At 44.2% G+C, this 18603-nt stretch overlaps 1 protein-coding gene across 9 annotated transcripts in view; it reads left to right on the top strand.

The window, feature by feature from the left end:
• GABRP (gamma-aminobutyric acid type A receptor subunit pi) overlaps window positions 1–17862 on the top strand; it is a 36127-nt gene extending 18265 nt beyond the window's left edge. For 8 of the 9 annotated variants that reach the window (XM_071814821.1, XM_071814819.1, XM_065849399.2 and 5 more), the window contains 9 exons: window positions 3150–3239; window positions 4553–4665; window positions 6802–6869; window positions 8789–9006; window positions 9842–9924; window positions 12221–12358; window positions 13582–13734; window positions 14269–14462; window positions 15479–17862. In XM_071814821.1, coding sequence (XP_071670922.1) covers window positions 3184–3239; window positions 4553–4665; window positions 6802–6869; window positions 8789–9006; window positions 9842–9924; window positions 12221–12358; window positions 13582–13734; window positions 14269–14462; window positions 15479–15793 — 1338 coding nt within the window. In that variant the 5' untranslated portion in view covers window positions 3150–3183 and the 3' untranslated portion in view covers window positions 15794–17862. The remainder of the gene's footprint in view (window positions 1–3149; window positions 3240–4552; window positions 4666–6801; window positions 6870–8788; window positions 9007–9841; window positions 9925–12220; window positions 12359–13581; window positions 13735–14268; window positions 14463–15478) is intronic. The other variant, XM_071814825.1, reaches the window with a different exon arrangement.
• Window positions 17863–18603: the final 741 nt, after the last annotated feature.

The raw sequence follows: 18603 nt of genomic DNA, 5'->3' as shown, positions 1-18603 counted from the left end.
ATGTTGTTATGGGGTTTTTTGTTGCTGTTTTGTATGGGGTTATTTGTTTAGGTTGTTGTTTGTGGGTTTTGTTTGTTTTTCTATTAGAGTAAATGGAAATCCTTTACTGGGTAGAGAAACACAAATACACAACCTAGTAGTAATTTCTTCCCCATGTACTGTACTAAAGAAGCTGGTAACCTTTGGTAAAAGATGCTGCATTAGAAGAGCAGAATTGTAATTGCATTAACTGATACAATGAATAGTGAAGAAATGCTTTGGTTATATTCAGCTCTGGGCACTGGTGTCACCTTTTTCTCACCCGCAAGGATTTTAATACGCCCAGCTCTTTTAGGTACCTACAGATCCCCCCTTCACTGCCTTGCAGTCTTAGCATTTATTATCTTCACAGCCATCCTCTGAAGGAGGAAAACAAGATTTTCCTTGTTTTGCAAAGGATTAGAAGAGTCACAGAGAAATGGAGACTGTAGTTCACTCAGGTCTGTGGCAGCAGCAGCTATAAATTTCTCTGAGTTGGTTTGTTTCCACTGTCTTCGCTAGGTAGTGAAGTGCAGGCTTCACTTCTGTTACCTTCCGTTCACTGAAGACATAATGGAGTCCCAAGAAGGCTTTTTACTACATAAGAGGTCTCCATCCCTTAGTCACTCATCAAAGTAAATAGAGTTTGGCTTGCTTTGTTCAAAATAAGGCTTTAGTAACTAAGATCAGAAGGCATAAAGCTGTTGAGAAACCTATTCTGATGCACCAAAATGCTTCCAACCACAGCCCCTGTGCCAAACAGATGCTCGTGAAGGAGGCTCGTGAGGGCTCGTTCCTCACCTGAAGTTTGTGAATTCTCATACTTTAACAAATACTAATTTGTAGAATTGTCTTGTCTTGCTATATGTTCTTCTTTAAACTGCTTGGACTAATCTGTCTTCTTTCCCATCAAAACTGTGGTCTTATCTTGCTCTAAGCAGGTAAATGATTCTCTAGCCCTGCGTGATCGTGTTATTACAAGGACTACTCACTAACATCTGGAAACAACTGAACACCATGTTCATAAAAGGGCTGGAAGTGCAAAGCCTTGTTAGGAATTCAGATGTTGGACAGATATTAGAGTATGTTTCATTTAGAGAAACATGCTTTTTCTAGCGGGTTGCCCTGCCTTTGTGGTGCTTGAATGTCCAGGTGTTTTTACTGGCTCTGTCTGGGCACAGCTGTTCCCCTGGCCTGGAGCCCTGCTGTTCCGCAGCACCAGAGCTGTACAACCAGCTGAGAAAGCAGAGTGTCCCCTGTGCTGTGGTGACTGACCACAGGAAGAATCTAACCCCTGCAGAAAATTTCTGGTATTTAGGTTACTATGGAAGAGCCGGGTTTGAAGTTGAGGCCGTAATTGCTTGTGTGTGATGACAAAGACACCAAATGTGGAGCTGGGATCTTGCTCTCATTGGTGCTGAGGCACAGGGACTAATGATTTTCATATCCATTCCCAATTTGTAACAGTCTACTAAAGAAGAAGGCTTGTATCCACCCCCGAAGGATGTTGTCTTGCCAGGCAACAGGAATCTGCAGAAATACTGCTGTCCTGGTGGGCAGCAGGGTGACCATGAGCCAGCACTGGGCCCTTGTGGCCAGGAAGGCCAATGGTACCTGGGGTGGATTAGAAGGGGGTGGTCAGTAGGTCAGAGAGGTTCTCCTGCCCCTCTGCTCTGCCCTGGGGAGACCACACCTGGAATATTGTGTCCAGTTGTGGCCCCTCAGTTCCAGAAGGACAGGGAACTGCTGGAGAGAGTCCAGCACAGCCACCAAGATGCTGAAGGGAGTGGAGCATCTCCCGTGTGAGGAAAGGCTGAGGGAGCTGGGGCTCTGGAGCTGGAGAATAGGAGACTGAGGGGTGACCTCATTCATGGGGATCATGTGAAGGGTGGGTGTCAGGAGGATGGAGCCAGGCTTTTCTCAGTGACAAACAATGATAGAACAAGGGGTATTAGGTTCAAGCTGGAACACAGGAGGTTTCACTGAAATTTGAGAAGAAACTTCTTTCCAGTGAGGGTGTCAGAGCCTGGCCCAGGCTGCCCAGGGAGGTTGTGGAGTCTCCTTCTCTGCAGACATTCAAACCCGCCTGGACACCTTCCTGTGGAACCTCAGCTGGGTGTTCCTGCTCCGGCGGTGGGATTGGACTCTTTTGAGGTCCCTTCCAATCCCTAACATTCTGTGAAAAATCTCACCCATGGGTACACTTCATAGCGTAGCAGAGCAGGTCGAGCAAATTTCTGTTTCCAGCTCACACCAATGAGGGCTGAGTGACACACTCCCCTTGGTGGCCGTGGCAGTCACACTGGTCCCGCAGCAGCTTGCAGTGGCAGCACCAGGAGGTGAGTGGCAGAGCAGCATCCGCCACCCCTGTGCTCCACAAACAGTCTGCACTTGACGCAGCGTTTCAGGCAGGGAGTAAAACCACCGAGCGCAGCAGCGCTGCCCATCGTGGCACCTGCTCCAAGGCCAGCACAAGCCCAGGGGAGGCTCAGGCCAGGTGCCAAGATTTGGTTTCACTCCCAGAAAAGTCAACGAAACCCATTTAAAGTGGAATGATTTCATGCTGTACTGCATGCTGAGTGACTTGCCAACATGACTATTAAGAGCAGGGGTTTATCCCAGGTACGAGCTAATGGAGTGCAGAGCTACAGCATTTCTGCAGAGCTGATCAGCGGAGCCCTGGACTAACAGATGCTGAATCCACCACGTGTGGGTGGGCAGGATCTCACTCATCTTCAGAGTCTGACTACCTTTAGGAACTGCCTAAACCTTTTCCTAACTAGTAAATCCCTCCCCGTGGTGCTGTTCTTGACACCAGCTAATAGCCATCCCATGCTGAAAGAAGAAAAGCCCTATCTAAAACAAAGTGGCACCTAAAATGTGGTGACCCTGTCAAGGATTTCAGGACCTGCGTTGCCACTAGTGTCTCTTTGTGAAAAATGTTGAGATAGCACAGTGCTGAGAAATGACACAACTAAAAGAAAAAAAGGGCGGGAGCCACTATTTGTTGGGAATGTTGAACATCCCACAGTGTGTGGTTCTGACTGTGTAGGATTTCTTTTCCCTGTCCTCTTCCCTTAAAATAGTTTTTCTTAAACCGCAAAACTTTACCTTTCTTTTCTGTTTTATAGACAAGCAGAGCAAATACAGAAATAATCTCCAGAGATGTTCTGCAGATCTTTTTGCTTCTTCAGTTTGTGTCTTTTCCTTCCAATCCAAAGGTAAGTGGACAGTTTGTTTCATTTTACAGGGAATGTCTGAACTATGTTTCATATAAATAACATGGGTCAAAAGGAAACTGTGCTCCCAGTTCTCCAGCCCATCCAAAGAAAGCTGGGTGCAGTAAGGGATGTGGCATAGAAGAGAGAGCAACCCACATCGGTCCCAAAAACACAACATGCACATTAGCAGTGCAGCCCCTTATTCCTTTTCAGGACCAGAACAGTTTGTGATTTTTGCTGGACATGCCCCCCACCCCGCACTCCCAGCTGTGTTTTTACCATTCCTCCAACTGCAAGCCCTGCATTTCTTGAATGGTTTATGTTTATGCTGTGCACTAACTGGTTCAGTTCTCCTGCAAGGTCCTTTTTGGGCCAAAACGTGCAGCAGAGCTCCAAGGACCACTCATTAGAGCTTTGAGTAACTACATTGTGAAGTTTCTTACCACACAGAGCAGCAGGCCTGAGACTCTGGGGAGGGACAGAGGCGCTGCCTCCTGCCCCCTTCAGCCCTTCACAGAGCAGTGACAACCATTCCCTCATTTACACTGGAGAACGTACCACCATAAAACTCACCTTTTACAGCCCAAAACTGCGTCTCTAGTTGTCTGTATGGTGGTACAGATCTGTGAGCCTCCTAATGTCATGTACTAGCTTTGTTGTCTGTCCACAAAACATTAATTTTGACAGTGTAAATTAGAGTTGAACCTTCTGTACACCCAGCAGCGAGGGGTGGCTCAGCCTGCAAAAGCTTTGTTGGTGTCTGTGAAGTGCTTGGTGCTTCATCTTTCCCCTCTGGTGTACTCGGGGGTTTTACTCTTGACAGCAGCTGTGAGACACTGCCTGACACCAGCAGAGGAGGATGAAAGCTGCTTTAGGGGATGAGTAATTAGGGAGGAGGAGCTGCTGGTCAGTAAGATTTGTCTTATGCTGTTAAAAGCAGGAGAAAAAAGAAATGCACGTTCCTTATATAGACTGTATGAGGAGGAGTGGAAAGGGGGAGATTGCAGATTAGTATTAAGGCTTGTGATATATAGACCCTGCTTGATTTGTCTGGAACATTTTAATAATGTCCTTAAGCTACTGTGTGTGCAAACTGGTAGCTATTAGCTGAGGTAATTTGATGTTTTCCCACATCTTCAAGGTGCTAGTTATTCAGCTAAGATAAGCAATGTGAGCAAGTGCTTGTGGTTTCAATGATCTACTTATTTTTAATAGGCATTTTATGCAATTTGTTTGTTCGAGCACAAGCTAGAAACACAGCTGCAGACCAGATGTGCCCAGCTACATGTAACAGTTCACGTTTGTGTCCCCAGGAGGTGCTCCCTGGGTCACGTATCCAACTTGCAGAGCAGCGACACAAGGTCCCTCCCTGGATTTGAGAACCTCACCATGGGATACAACAAATACCTCCGGCCCTACTTTGGTGGTATGTTGGCTCCAAGCGTTTGACGCTTTGAAGAACAGTCTGTAAGGCTTGTGGGGAAGGTAGAGCATGCTTTAAGCTTTCTTTAGGATGCTGCAGTTTAAAAGGCTGTGTTCTTTTTAAATTAGGTGGTAGCCAGGGCTGCAGTCCTTTCTGTGCATCCACTGTTGTCTTGGATAGGTTGTGGTTGTACATGTGAAGCATGAAATTGTGTCCACCTGTGAGGTGAAGGGCAGAGAATTTATAAACTTCAGCACCTCTAGGAAAGACGTACCAGAGTAACTGAATCCTGCTCTGATTGTACATGGTGTTTGTTTGGAGTCTCACCCTTGTCATTCGCTGGTTTGTTTTTGTTCATGTACATCTATTTAGCAGATTGCAGCTATAGAGGAATAAAGCCATTCTCCTTGCCAGAAATACTGCCTTCTGACACAGGCTTTCACTTCACACTGAGACACAAGCTAAACCTGCTTTAACCCCCTGTGAAACTCGAGGGAGTAGGCAGCACCTGAAGAACAGTCAGGTGTTCAGGAACTTACCTGGGGCTATTGTCCAATTTGGGTGTCAGGTCTCCCACCTTCCAGGTGAGTGCTGTCAATCAGAGAAAAGGGTTTATCAGAACGAACATTCAGAACCTGAAAAATATTGATGGAAGTTTAAAAAACAGCTATAAAAATTTTTATTTGTATCAAATTTGCTTTTCTGCCAGAACCCATCAATGAATCTATGCTTACTAGAAAAATTCCCCATCAGCTTTCAGCAGGACTTAGATGTTTGAACTGTAGCTCCTGTGACTAACCTGCTACTGACGGCTTTCGGCTGCTTCCTTTTTCTGACCACGGTGATACATTTCTGGGACAATATACAATTTACCAGTTTGTTATGCCTAGAATGTCTGATCTCATGGAGGAATAAAAAATGCTCCTCTAGATCCTGTCACATCAGTGAACAGATGATTCTGAATGGAGATTAACTGCACCTACACTGGTCTATGCCTACCAGAGCCATAAATAGTAAACAAAAATAGTCAGGGCTGTGGTTTGACCTCCTCCAGAGGCCCCAAGTCCTCACAGATCTTCTCTCTGGTCATTAATGTGAGTGGGCTTCAAGTGACTCAATGTCTAAAAGGAAGATGGAGAATGTGAATGACAGCTACTAAACAAACAAACAAAGGCAAATGAAATATATTTTGGGGTTTGGAACAGTTTAAAACAAATTTAGTTTAAAACAAATTCAAAACTGTTTAAAAACAGTTTAAAACAAACAAAAAAACCCCAAAACACGTGGAAGGAAATTTAGGAACTGTGTCCCTGGGACTTTTAAAGTGTGATTTAGATGACTGAGGAAAGGCATTGCTGTGTTGTCACCTAAGCAGAGAGAGCTGCCTTGGAAAGCACTGAGCCCTACTCAGAGCCCAAATCCGTGCTGGGGATTAGACAAACCAGGCCCAGCCTCAGGACAGTCTGAGCCTTTGTGCTGCTGTGACAATTACTGTTGTAATTGTCTGCTGATCCCCCAGCCCCTGCTCGGACATGCCTGGGGAGGAGCTGCCCTCTCGTGGTGGATTTTCAGAGTGTCACAAAGCGGGCGACGACTGGGATTCAGGACTTGAATCCCGAAAATTCGCTTTTACGTAGAACAGTAATAATATAATGAATAAGTAGAGGCAAAGGCTCTTGCACTTTGCTGTTTGTAGCCCAGTGTATGGACTCAGGCATCACTGAATTTCTCTGCCTTGTAGTTTTTCCTCTCTGAGACAGGGATGCCAATTGCCACCTGTGCGTGGAAAGTGCTCTGAGAGCTGTGCCTAAGAGCTGCTTGGTGCAGAGTTCATCCTTCTTGCCACTGTGTGGGTGTTGTGGATGGGGTGACGAGGGATAAGGTGGCCCTGGCACAAATGTCACTGAAATGGTGCTTATCTCAACTGCACATCTTCATAGTTGGTGGATATTTGCTCTCTGCTCCCATCACCGAACACAGAACTTTATTTCGGATCATTATGTCATTTGTGACCCTAATGCTCTAAAACTGTGCCTCACCCTTTGGGCTCCTGCAGTTTTAGAGAAGGCACCACACACCATCCAGAGCCCTTTTATTGTGCCTTTCACTCTTCTCTCTGCTTTTTTTTCCCCTCCACAGGAGAACCTGTTCAAATTGCAATGACTCTGGACATCGCCAGTATTTCTAGTATATCTGAGAGCGACATGGTAGGTGAAAAAATTTTTATAAGAGATAAGAGTAAGATCTACCTGAGAGACTTGTCATATATTCTTGCATGTTCAGCACAGCATTTTCAAGTAGCTTTGCTTTTCTCTCTTGACCACTTTCAGGGGTTTGATGAGAACAGAGCTCATTTATGACTGCAAACTATGTAGATGCCATAGTAATGTGGGCTCGTCAGTAGGTAGAGATGGTTCTGAAGGTCTTTGTGGTGCAAAACTCAGCACCCATTGGAAATCAGGCACCTTGAAAATGGGAAAAATGGCATTTCCTCTCCCTTACCTTTCCAGTGTGCAGGGTAGAGGTGGCTTCTGTTAGATGTGCTGGTGTTGTTTGAAGACACAGACAGGGTTTCTTCTCAAGGAGGAGAAATGAGGCTGTGAGCTGCAACACAATCTAAGGCTCAAAGGACTGGTCATCCTCATAATAAAAAAAAAAAAGTGAAATACACAGAGAACATATTCCCACACTGCTGAGTCTGGTTCCCCCCACTTTTGATAACAGACGGATTTCAAACACAGATTGCTGAAAACTCCAGTTTCAGGCTGACCAAAACGGTGGGCAACTTGAGTAAATGCAGCAAATAGTTTCAGTCCAAACAGCTGGGAGTTCCATCAGGAACAATTTCAACATTAATTTCAGCATTTTCCAGAACAACACTGACTTTCTCTTCTAGAGAAACAAAATTTTATAACTTTGATAAAGCTCTTCATCTTCGGGAAGGGGCAGAACCAACAAAATCAATTACTCGCGTATCTCTAACTTAATTAAAGGGCCTTGTAAAATAGCTCCTCTTCTGCAGTTTTTCTTTTTGATGGTCTATCTAAGTTGCTCTGACCACATGAAAAACATCGCAGTGGCTTACTCTGTGCTTCAGTTAAACCTGGAAATCAACTAAGATTCCTCACTTTTGTCAATATTATAATTCACTGTACTGAAAGCCTTAACAGTGCATTATTTGGTGTTTTTTCCTCTGTCACAGACAGCAAAATTTTAAAAGTTGCAAAAGCCAATGCTGACACCGGATACTTAATTAGACCTTTTCTCTTGAAGCGTTTCACAAATTATAGATTGAATGGAACCGAACTGCTTCATCTTCCACAGACAGGCAGTATATCTGTGGTAAAACATGACTGGTATCAGACTGTCTGTGACAGAAATGTTTTGAAAATAAAAATCATTACTGGTTGCATTTACTTCATGTATAAGGAAGCAAGTGAAATAGTACAACAGTGCCCTGTGTCTGTCCAGAAGGCTCAGTAAAGAATTATCTGCAGGGCTGAGTACTGGTTAGTCTTTTTATGAAAATATGCCAGTCACTGCAGGTAGATTTTGGCAGGCTAACCTCACCTGCATCCTAGTGTCCTTAGATTCAAACTCCTATTAAACAAGATGCTAAAAGTTTTGTTCTTTGATTTGTTTGTGATTTTTTTAAGACCTCAGTGAAATAACAGGTTGGTTTTGCTTACTTTTTTTCTCCAAAGTGCCCATGCCTCTTTCATGACGGTGTTTATAAAACGTGCGTAATTTTCCAACTCTAGACAATGACTGATTTCTAATGTCGATGACTTGCTGAGTGGCCTCAAGTGTGTGCTGCCCATCTGTTTTCTTACCTGTAAAATAGACACAAAAATATCAATTACAATAATTGCTCATTTAAAAAATATACTATGAGAGTAATCTTTAGTCCTCAAACACTACACCTTAGAATCAAAGTATAGCAGAAATGTAATAGAGTAAATAAAAGTATGATGAAAATCTACCAGATTTGCTGCATGCGCCTGAATCTGAGCTGTTGTGGTATGGTGAACAAGTGTGTGTTCTGGCTCCGGTCACACATGCACGCCCCTGCTGTGCTCTGAGCTGTTCTGGACACACATCCACACAGGTTTTTTCTCTTTCCCAGGATTACACAGCTACGATCTATCTGCAGCAGCGCTGGACGGACCCCCGTTTGGTCTTTCACGGCAACAAGAGCTTCTCGCTAGATGCTCGTCTCGTGGAATTGCTCTGGGTACCAGACACGTACATTGTGGAGTCCAAAAGGTCCTTCCTGCACGATGTTACTGTGGAAAACCGCCTCATCAGACTGTTCTCTAATGGCACTATATTGTATGCCTTAAGGTAAATCAGCCTTTGGCTTTGCTGCTGCTGCTGGTTCAGAATAGGTCTCCAGAATGCTGCTGGACAGGAGCAGATACCAGATGTCACAGGTAATGAGTTTGGGGTCAACAAACCAACTGTGACCATACTCGTCTGACCCATTGCCCCCTGTTCTGGGCACCTGGCAATGCTGGTCCAGGCTCAGGATTCCCAGCCTGGTCTGCGCTGTGTCCTGAGCACAGCGCTGGCTCACTGAGCTCACAAGCTCAGGTGTCACGCAGGACACGTCCAGCAGAGTCAGATGGAGGGAGGACATCACAACAGTAACACTTTAACAGACAGTAGGAAGCTCTGTGCTTCCCCAGTGCCATGTAGCCCTGATTTCTGCTTTTTAGCAAAAAGCGTGTTTGTACATGTACTGCAGAAACGTGCACTGCAATTGTTAGTAGCTCATACAGTGGTATTTCTTTTGTGTCCCAGTTACCTGCAAAGTAAAGTGCATTTACCTTCCACATTAGAGCAAGCGAGAGTGTGTGTGCAGTTAGTTACTGTGCCTCAGGTGACAAGTGTTAACTTCATAAAATGTGCCATGCACTGGAAAACCTGTGAATCTACAAGCTAAATCTCCCACCACAGCAAAGCAAAATTCCTCCTTTAGTTACTTTTTCATCAAAGTGGCTGCAGAGAGCGCATCTCCTTAAGGAGGGTTCTCTATGATTGCATCAGTCCATTCATTTCAGAGGTCAACTCTATCTGAATGACAGAGCAGACTCTTAGTGGTCTAGTTTGCCAAGAAAAACAGAGATTTTATTATGCGCCTTTATTGCAACTTTCAGAGTTCTTTCTTTTCCTACAGAATCACTACTACTGTTGCTTGTAACATGGACCTGTCGAAATACCCCATGGACACACAAACATGCAGACTACAGCTAGAAAGCTGTAAGTATAGCATTCTAGAAAAAAACTCAGTTATATTCATTTATTCATATGTAACTACGCATCTTGAATGTTTGGATTCATCACGGTGCTTTCTGGAGTAGACTTTTATTCCTGCAAATATCAGTGCCCAAAAGAAAACAACTTGGCTTCGTCATTCTTCAAATGTTTGTGTTGAAATCCACAGTTTAGAGGATTCCTGTCACTGGAATTTCTATAAAAAGAATACTATTTTATTGAAGTGTAGATAGTTCAATTTTGCACATAAATGATGGAGAAATAACAGCTGGTTTGCCAATTTGGGTCCCTTTTGCACAGACAGCTTCTTCAAAAGTAAGTTGTGGGGTAAGTGCACAGGACGAGTACAGCAAGGAACAACTTCTCGCATTTTTAGGCATCTACTACCTGTAGCATCTCTGTAACAAGACAGTGTGAATGCTGGTGCTGCCAGATGTGACTTGAACACGCCTCTCAAACACATGATCTGAAACCAAGGCCAACCCCAACGTTGTGGTATATGCTTCTGGATGGGGCTAATGGGACCCTTGTCAACAGGAGGAATCTCAGCCTTGCAAGTCTCAAGAAAAGGAATAATCAGTGAGTTCTTTTCTCGATTAATTAAAGGCTCATCCATGGCAAAGGTGGCTGGGAAAGACTCCAGGTAAATTTAGGACATGACAGGGTTCTTAGCCAGGAGCTCGGCCAGAGCAGTGCTGCTGTTCTGCGGCTGTGATGCTCCACAACAAGCAACCATCTCCCACTTCATGTCACCAAAAGAAACACCTAAAAATCTCAGTGCTGAAAACACCAGATTTTAACTTCTGGAGCTGCAGCATGAAGCACCTAGGGAAGCACATATTATTTTCACATTAAAATCATATTAGTTCACCATGGTTAACTTTATTACAAAGAATAGCTCCTGAAATAATAATGACTGGCCTCTTCTGCTAAAGCACAGCTTGTTTGGGCCTGTTTTAAAAGTGATTGGGTCCTACATCATGCTCTGTTGCTGTATAATTCCAATGAAATTACAAGCACATTGCTCACTGGAGATTTCATTAGGATAAGTGCCCAGAAATAACGCTATTTAAATATAGGCCAGATGAATTAACAACAATCTATCATTTATTATAAAATTTTCCTGAGTAACCACAATTTATAAAACAGCTTAGAAACTTTGAAACGTCACATGCTTAGGATTTTACACAGGGATTCATACCCTGGACAGCTGATTTAGGAGTTCATCACACTCAAGCGCTGGTAATTTGTGTCTAATAAGAAAACACAATTAGATAAAAATAGAGCTGCAACTGAATCTTATTCCTTCTACCAGGTTATTATCAGAATCAGTGTGTCCCTACTCATTTCCTCAAAGAGGGGCACTTAATAAAAGAATCAAATTAGTGAGACTGATGGGCTTGTTTCCTAAATTAAGTGATATTTTTCAAGTGAATGGCAGGCTAGTGACTCAGTGCCAGTTTTATCCCTCAATCCAACCTGAGGTCATGTGTCGTCATTTACATTCCTGGAGGCAATTACTCAGACGGTAAATATGGAGTTTAATGATAACTGCTTGAATTGTTGATCCCACCATTTTGAGACAGGAGTTTGGTGTTACCTAAACGTTGGATGCATGTATTTGTCTTCAGTAACTTAAAGCCTTTGGGGATAGGAGGAATGATTTGTAGAAAAAGCTGCTTTAATGTCAGAAGAGCCTGGTTCAAAACCACAGAGCAGCTTTGGGTCCAAGCTCTTGACTAACTGAAAACACCTTTTCTGATATTTTTAAGCACTTGAATAGATGGTTCAGTGAAATGTGCTTCTGCTACCTGGTAAGGATTCAATGGGATCTGTATTCTGTTTTTCTAACCACTGCGTTTCTCCTGCCCTTCTCTCATGACTGAAGAGATTGTGTTTGAGGGTTGATTGCTGCAGTAATTTTATCCTGCGGCATGTAATCAAACTACAGATGACAGGAATACGTTATATTTTAAAGTGTTAAAATATTTTAAAATATAAATACCCCACGTAAACAATTAAAAGAGGTTCTCGGCAGCTTAGCGTGTTGTTCAGCGTTCACAGCGGTGCATGTTCCTGTGGAGATCTGAACCGTCAGAATGGAAGTCCAGCACTGAAGGACCAGCCAATGTCTGCCCACAGTCCAACACGGCTCAGGGGGTCTTTGTCCACCTACAACACCCGGGTTGTGTTCCTGCCCCCACTCAGGACGCAGGGCAGGGCAGTAGCCGGGCCTTTACTGGCTGAACCCCAGTAACGTGGGTCTTCATGTTCTCCTTAGGGGGATACGATGAAAACGACGTCATCTTCACGTGGCTGAGAGGGAATGATTCTGTCCACGGCTTGGAGAAGTTGCAGCTCTCTCAGTACACGGTGGAACATTACTATACCCTGGTCTCAAAGTCACAGATGGAAACAGGTAAATCCATGAAAGAGAAAAGCAAGAGAAGCTCTCAAGTGTTTCCCTTCCATGGGCCGGTATCTTTTGACTCAAGCCTGAGCCAGTGAAGTCTTTAGCGAATCTTAATTTCACAGAAACAGATGGACAGAAAGCTGGTAAAATAAAATTAACAGTAGCTGCAATTAGGATATTCTGTAAGATGGAAATCTACAGAAAGATGAGGCTTTTTGTATGCTATATTCACTTGATGGATTTTCCCTTATCTTTTTAAAAATAATTCTCCACTTCTTTCCTTCTCCACCCCTACCTGAAGAAACTCTCTCCCTTCCTCCCAGGTGTGCAGACTAAATACTGCAGAGACGCATTGGTTACAGTCACTGGGAGTAAAAATAACTTTTAAAAGATACTTCTGTTTGTAAATTACAACTCTATCATGATGGAATAAGATCTCTTTGTACATCAGAATTCCATGTCTTTTTCATTATCAGTGTAAATACACTTAGCTCCGATCCAGACACCATGAAAGGGGCCAAAACTTCCTTAGAATGACCAAGTTTTAAAAATAACAATGTTTTGTTGTTTTCTGTTGTGTACGCAGCCCACAAACAATATGGGGTTTGTTTCTCCATTTCAAATGGAACTATTGTTTAAACGGCAGAAATGTCTCCTGAAAATACTAGCAATCCAGCTCCAGAACCCTTATGTCAGTATTAAGACAAATTGTTTTTTAAAAAATGACTGGGTTTTTTCTTTCTTCTTTTTGAGCACAAAAAGACACAATTATCAAAGATCACAAATTACTAAAGAATACAGGGGGTCTCATTCCCTGTGATGACAAGATATTGAGATGCTTTGGGACATGAGCCAAAGCCTCCTGGAATCGAGAGAAAAATATTTTGTTTATTTCTCAGCCATCAGCTAAGACTGAACCTGGCAATGCCCCTTCAAAGCGGTTATTGGGCAAAATGTGCTGTGCTAAGTACGAGAGGACAGATGAAACCATCAGCCCTTCTCTGCTCTAAGACACAAGTATAAAATGTTTTCACTGTGGATGAAGTTCGGGAGCCCCTTGACAAGCCACATGTTGTTCTACATGTCTCTTGTCCAGCAATGCTGGGTGTTTGTGTCCTCTCCTCGAGGGTACGTTGGATAAACCTTGGCTGCAGGGCTGGTGTGGGCTGTCCCAGTTCAAGTGTCTTTGGGAATCTCATGGTCGCTGTGTTTCTTCCTTTCATGAACAGGCAGTTACCCACGACTGATATTGCAGTTTGAGCTGAGAAGAAATGTCCTTTACTTCATTCTGGAGACTTACGTGCCCTCCACTCTGCTCGTCATGTTGTCCTGGGTTTCTTTTTGGATCACATTGGATTCAGTGCCTGCAAGGACCTGCATTGGTGAGTTACTGTCTGAGGAAGGGAGAAGGTTTAAGCAGGCAGGGGAGCCTCCGAGGGCTGGGTAAATGGTAGTTTTTTTGAGCTCTCTGCTCTGTGATAACTGGAGCGCTCATGTGCTGCTTTTCCTTGTGGCAGAGCTGGGTGAGCTGTATGGAGCATGGAAGATGTGCTGCGGCTGGCACACTTGCCCACCCGCAGAGCTGTGTGTGGCCATGGCTCCGGGTCGGGAGCAGAGGACAGAGCACACGTTCTGTGATGTGCTTTGGAGGGAGCAGGGACAAGGGGTCTTCTTTTACCAAAAGCAGGAAAAATACAAGAGCCAAGTGCCTGTTGAAGCCAAGGTGTCAAAGACAGGGACAGCCTATGTGAAACAAGTAGCTAACACTACTAGAGCATTTTACTTGACAGATGATTTGGATTTGGGTAAGGAGTGATGTGCTCTGTCTGGCTCACACTAGAGCATGTGCAGAAGGATAGGCCAAGCTTTTCCAGAGTGTCTGCAAGAGAAGGTCTTTTCCTTTTCTGCTTTTCAAGGAGTAACAACAGTGCTTTCCATGACAACTCTGATGATCGGCTCACGAAGTTCACTTTCGAAAACCAACTGTTTCATTAAGGCCATTGACGTTTACCTCGGCATCTGCTTCAGCTTCATCTTTGGTGCCCTGGTGGAATATGCCATGGCTCACTATAGCTCATCACAGAAGTGTGCTGCTAAAGCACCTCAAGAGGTAAAGTGTGATCCACATTAGTAAGCCTAGTTATCTTGGATAACAGTAATTAGTCATCCATTAGCTGAATAAGACAATTGGTCTTCCTGTTATGGATACAGGAACAATTGCTTCTCCTAATTGTCACTAAGTCTAAATTTTTGTGTGCGACAAACGCGTGAATAACACCAGAGCGCTGTGTCTCCGCCATAACCTGCTGCACAGCAGCCTTAGCTGACAGGTTAGATTTGCAGGACCGCATTCAGGAAGGCACTTTGGCCAACTGCTAGAACTGGGTCTGTAGCCCTGAGCTGTGCTCATGTCAGAGCATGAAGCACCTCTGCTCCTTTCAATATGCAGCCAAAGAATCACAGAATCACTGAATGTTAGGGATTGGAAGGGACCTCGAAAGATCAGCGCCAGTATAACACACCTCTTTGCTCTTCTATGGAATAACTCTGATTAGGACACTGATCTGGAAGGTAATTCCTCTATCAGAGGAAAGCTGAGCTCTTCTTCCTCCCTTCCCAGAAGACAGCACCAAACATCAGTCCCACCACGTTATGTGGGTGTTGTGACAGTGAGTGAATTGTTCAAAGAGTTCTGCTAAAGCAGTGTGAGAAATTAAATAGTCAATTGTGATTGTAGTCCAGTCCAGCCCAGTCCAAATCCTGTCAGAGGGAAAAGAGGTTTCCCACCTCGATACTGAGCTTCCCAGCCATTAAGTCACTGTGCAGGTGTGAAGAGATGGATGTCTTGGAGGAGGTGGATGTTGGGTTGCTCAGTGACGCAGTGAGACTTGCTCGAAGATCTCAAAATACCTCTAGGAATACAGTGGTGGAAACAGAGGCATTTCTGGGAATTCAGGCACGCCTAAAAATAGAGAGCAGCTGAAAGGCATGTTTGAATATTGAGATGAACACACATGAACCTGTGTTGTTTTATCTTTATCCTCATGGTCTCCTTATTTATTAAAGCACTTTTCCTCCATAGAAGAAGACAAACCCTGAAATGAACTGTACATTCTTGTCTCCTAGGGGCCTGCAAATGAACTCACTAAAGAAAAGAAAGAAGTCAACATCACTAGCGTCCTCAACAGCTCCATCACCAGCTACAAACAGAAAATCAGCTTTACAAGCATTCAGATTTCAAGCGATAATGTGAACCGCAGTGACTTGACCATGAAAACTCATGAGAAAATCAAATGTGTCTTGAGAAACAAAATGCACAGGATTATTGGTTATTTCACAATTCAAAACCCCAGCAATGTAGACCACTACTCCAAATTGCTTTTCCCTTTGTTTTTCATGTTGGTCAATGTGTTTTATTGGGCCTATTACCTATACTTTTAGTAGAAATGAGTTGCTTCATTCTCCTACTTCAGCAGGGGAGAGGAATCTTGCCAACAGGCATCCAGGTATGTAACTTCAGTGAACCCAATGTGGACAAAATGATCTGATGCATTTCCTGAGGTGCAGAGCAGAAGAGTGTGTGAAGCATGCGAGATGCAAAGTCTTGGTGCTCCAGCATTGGCAACATTGACTCTGGACTCTTGTTCAGCTGAGTGGCTGTGCTGGGCTCCTGTGCTTGTACCTGCTTTTTGTTCCAGCATTCCACCTCTCGCCTGGCCAGGGGCGGGGGTGTAGGACAGCACGTGGCAGGCCATAGAGTGCTACAGGTGCCAGAACTATCTCGGTATTCAGAAGCAGGCTGTAACCTTCTAGTTTAGATGTCCAAGAGGATGTAGGATTAGAGCTGTTATTCTTTGTCTGCCAGAGAGAATAGCAGCAGAGGGACTGTGACTGCTGTCTCAATAGCTCCTGTGTCCGAGAGGTTCTCCTGCCCCTCTGCTCTGCCCTGGGGAGACCACACCTGGAATATTGTGTCCAGTTGTGGCCCCTCAGTTCCAGAAGGACAGGGAACTGCTGGAGAGAGTCCAGCGCAGGGCAACAAAGATGCTGAAGGGAGTGGAGCATCTCCCGTGTGAGGAAAGGCTGAGGGAGCTGGGGCTCTGGAGCTGGAGAAGAGGAGTCTGAGGGGTGACCTCATTCATGTTTACAGATACAGAAAGGCTGAGTGTCAGGAGGATGGAGCCAGGCTCTTCTTGGTGACAACCAATGATAGGACAAGGGGTAATGGGTACAAACTGGAACACAGGAGGTTCCACTTAAATATGAGAAGAAACTTCTTCGCAGTGAGGGTGGCAAAGCCTGGCCCAGGCTGCCCAGGGAGGTTGTGGAGTCTCCTTCTCTGCAGACATTCAAACCCGCCTGGACACCTTCCTGTGGAACCTCAGCTGGGTGTTCTGCTCTGGCGAAGGAACACAAAATACAGCCAGCAAAATTGTTTTGTAACCCATATACTCTTCCTGTTGTGCTGCAGTTCAGCAGATAATGCTACCAGCTCCCATGTCTATCCTCACAAACAGATTATTTTTCATGCTAGGGAGTGCCTCCTTCGGCTCTCACTGCTACAAGCAGCTCTTGTTTCTTGCCAGCCACAGGCAAGTGGCCAATTTGTCATCCCATTTCATGTGGCTGTGCAGCTGTGGCAAGAGAGCAATGTTGCTGGGTGAAAAACCCAGGCGTGGGCTGAGCCACAATGATCTAAATCAGCCTTTCACTCTTTATTTTAGGCTGACACAGTGTTATGTTTCTGTAGAAATTCAGACTCAAAGGGGGCTCTGGGAACTGTTGGTCAGCTTTGTTTATCCTGCAATCAGCAGGACCTGAGAGCTTTGTTTTAGAAATAAATTAACTACGTGGCACACACAGTTTATGTTTGAGAACTGAATGCCATTTGGTACTGTGCAGCTTAAGGCTACTGGAAGTCTTCCTGATTTTAAAATGAACACTTTATGGCAGATTTTTTTCCCCCTCCTTTTTTGGTCTGTGCAACTCTCATAACTTTCAGGGCATGATCCTGCAGTTCTGTAGGCAAAGCAGTGATTGCCTGCAGGGGCTACAGCTCAGCAGGAGCTTTGGCTGAATGAGGCGTCTGAGCGCACAACTCGTGTTGCAGTCTCATGCACGTGGTGTTTGCTCAGTGTAGAAGTTTCGTACTGGGGTTTCCTATAGGAGGTGGGAAGAGCACACAAAAATATAGTGGGGTTTTTTTTGTTGTTGTTGTTTTTTTTTTTTTTTAACTTTAATAACTTTTTATCGAACCGCTTCACCACACTATATTGGGAAGGATCTAAACCACATATTCATAAATCATGGCTTTTACAAAGAGCGGCACACGAAGACAAAGGGGACCAGACTGACGATGGCAAGTGAATAAACACAAACTCCAATAATGAAATGTTGGCTTGTATATACTGGCATTTAAAGTCCATTCCATAAAATGTAATAAAGTGAATGCTCGTGATATGAACACAACCCCCCTGGAGAGATCTTCTATTAAAAAAATCATTACATTCTTTCTGTGTCAATTCCTTTATTTAAAACCCAACTAAAATGCCCTTATGTGTTCTACACTGGCTGCCAAATATTAATGTTAACAAAAATAATTTCTTTGTAGCCTATAGTAGACTGCCCCTGTCAAGGCTTGCTTTCATTAGACGCGGTTTTTGTTACAACTTCGTGCTTTGAAGTTGCTCAGGACTCGTTCTAAGTTAAAACTCTGTGCAGTAAAATGTTTCTTATTGACCCGGCCCAGCAAACAGCACATTGTCTTGAAAAGCATCAGCTCTGTCTGTTCTCATTTATTGCTGATTTCGATAACTTCAAGAGGAAGGGAGGGACAGAAAGTAGTAGGGGAAGGAGGGGTTTGGTGGGGTTTTTTTGGTGTTTGGTTTGGTTTGTTTTTCTTTTCCAGATATCTTATGAGAATATTCTGAAAGAGTTGTTGGCTTTGGCCAGTTTCTTACTTCAGAAACTTTTAAAATCTAGGAAGTATGGTCTCCTGCTTTATTTTCTTGACAGAACTTTCCACTTCAATAAAGCTCACATGTGATTGTTTCCCTATATAGCCCTGCTGTAACACAAGATATTGACTCTGGCCTCAGCAGGGCACACACAGTGGTCCTGAGGCCCTTTCAGTGGTCAAACTGATGCTCAACAAGGACCAGATATGGAAAGTGACAAAGTAAGCAAGCTGCTCAGCCCCTATCCTACTGCAAGTAGGTTAGGCATGTCAGAGGCACCAAAATAATCAATTT

This window comes from Patagioenas fasciata, chromosome 14, assembly GCF_037038585.1.
Source record: "Patagioenas fasciata isolate bPatFas1 chromosome 14, bPatFas1.hap1, whole genome shotgun sequence".
In the NCBI taxonomy this organism is placed as follows: domain Eukaryota; kingdom Metazoa; phylum Chordata; class Aves; order Columbiformes; family Columbidae; genus Patagioenas; species Patagioenas fasciata.
Note: the sequence above shows the minus strand (reverse complement) of the source record. Positions and strands in the feature narration are given on the sequence as shown.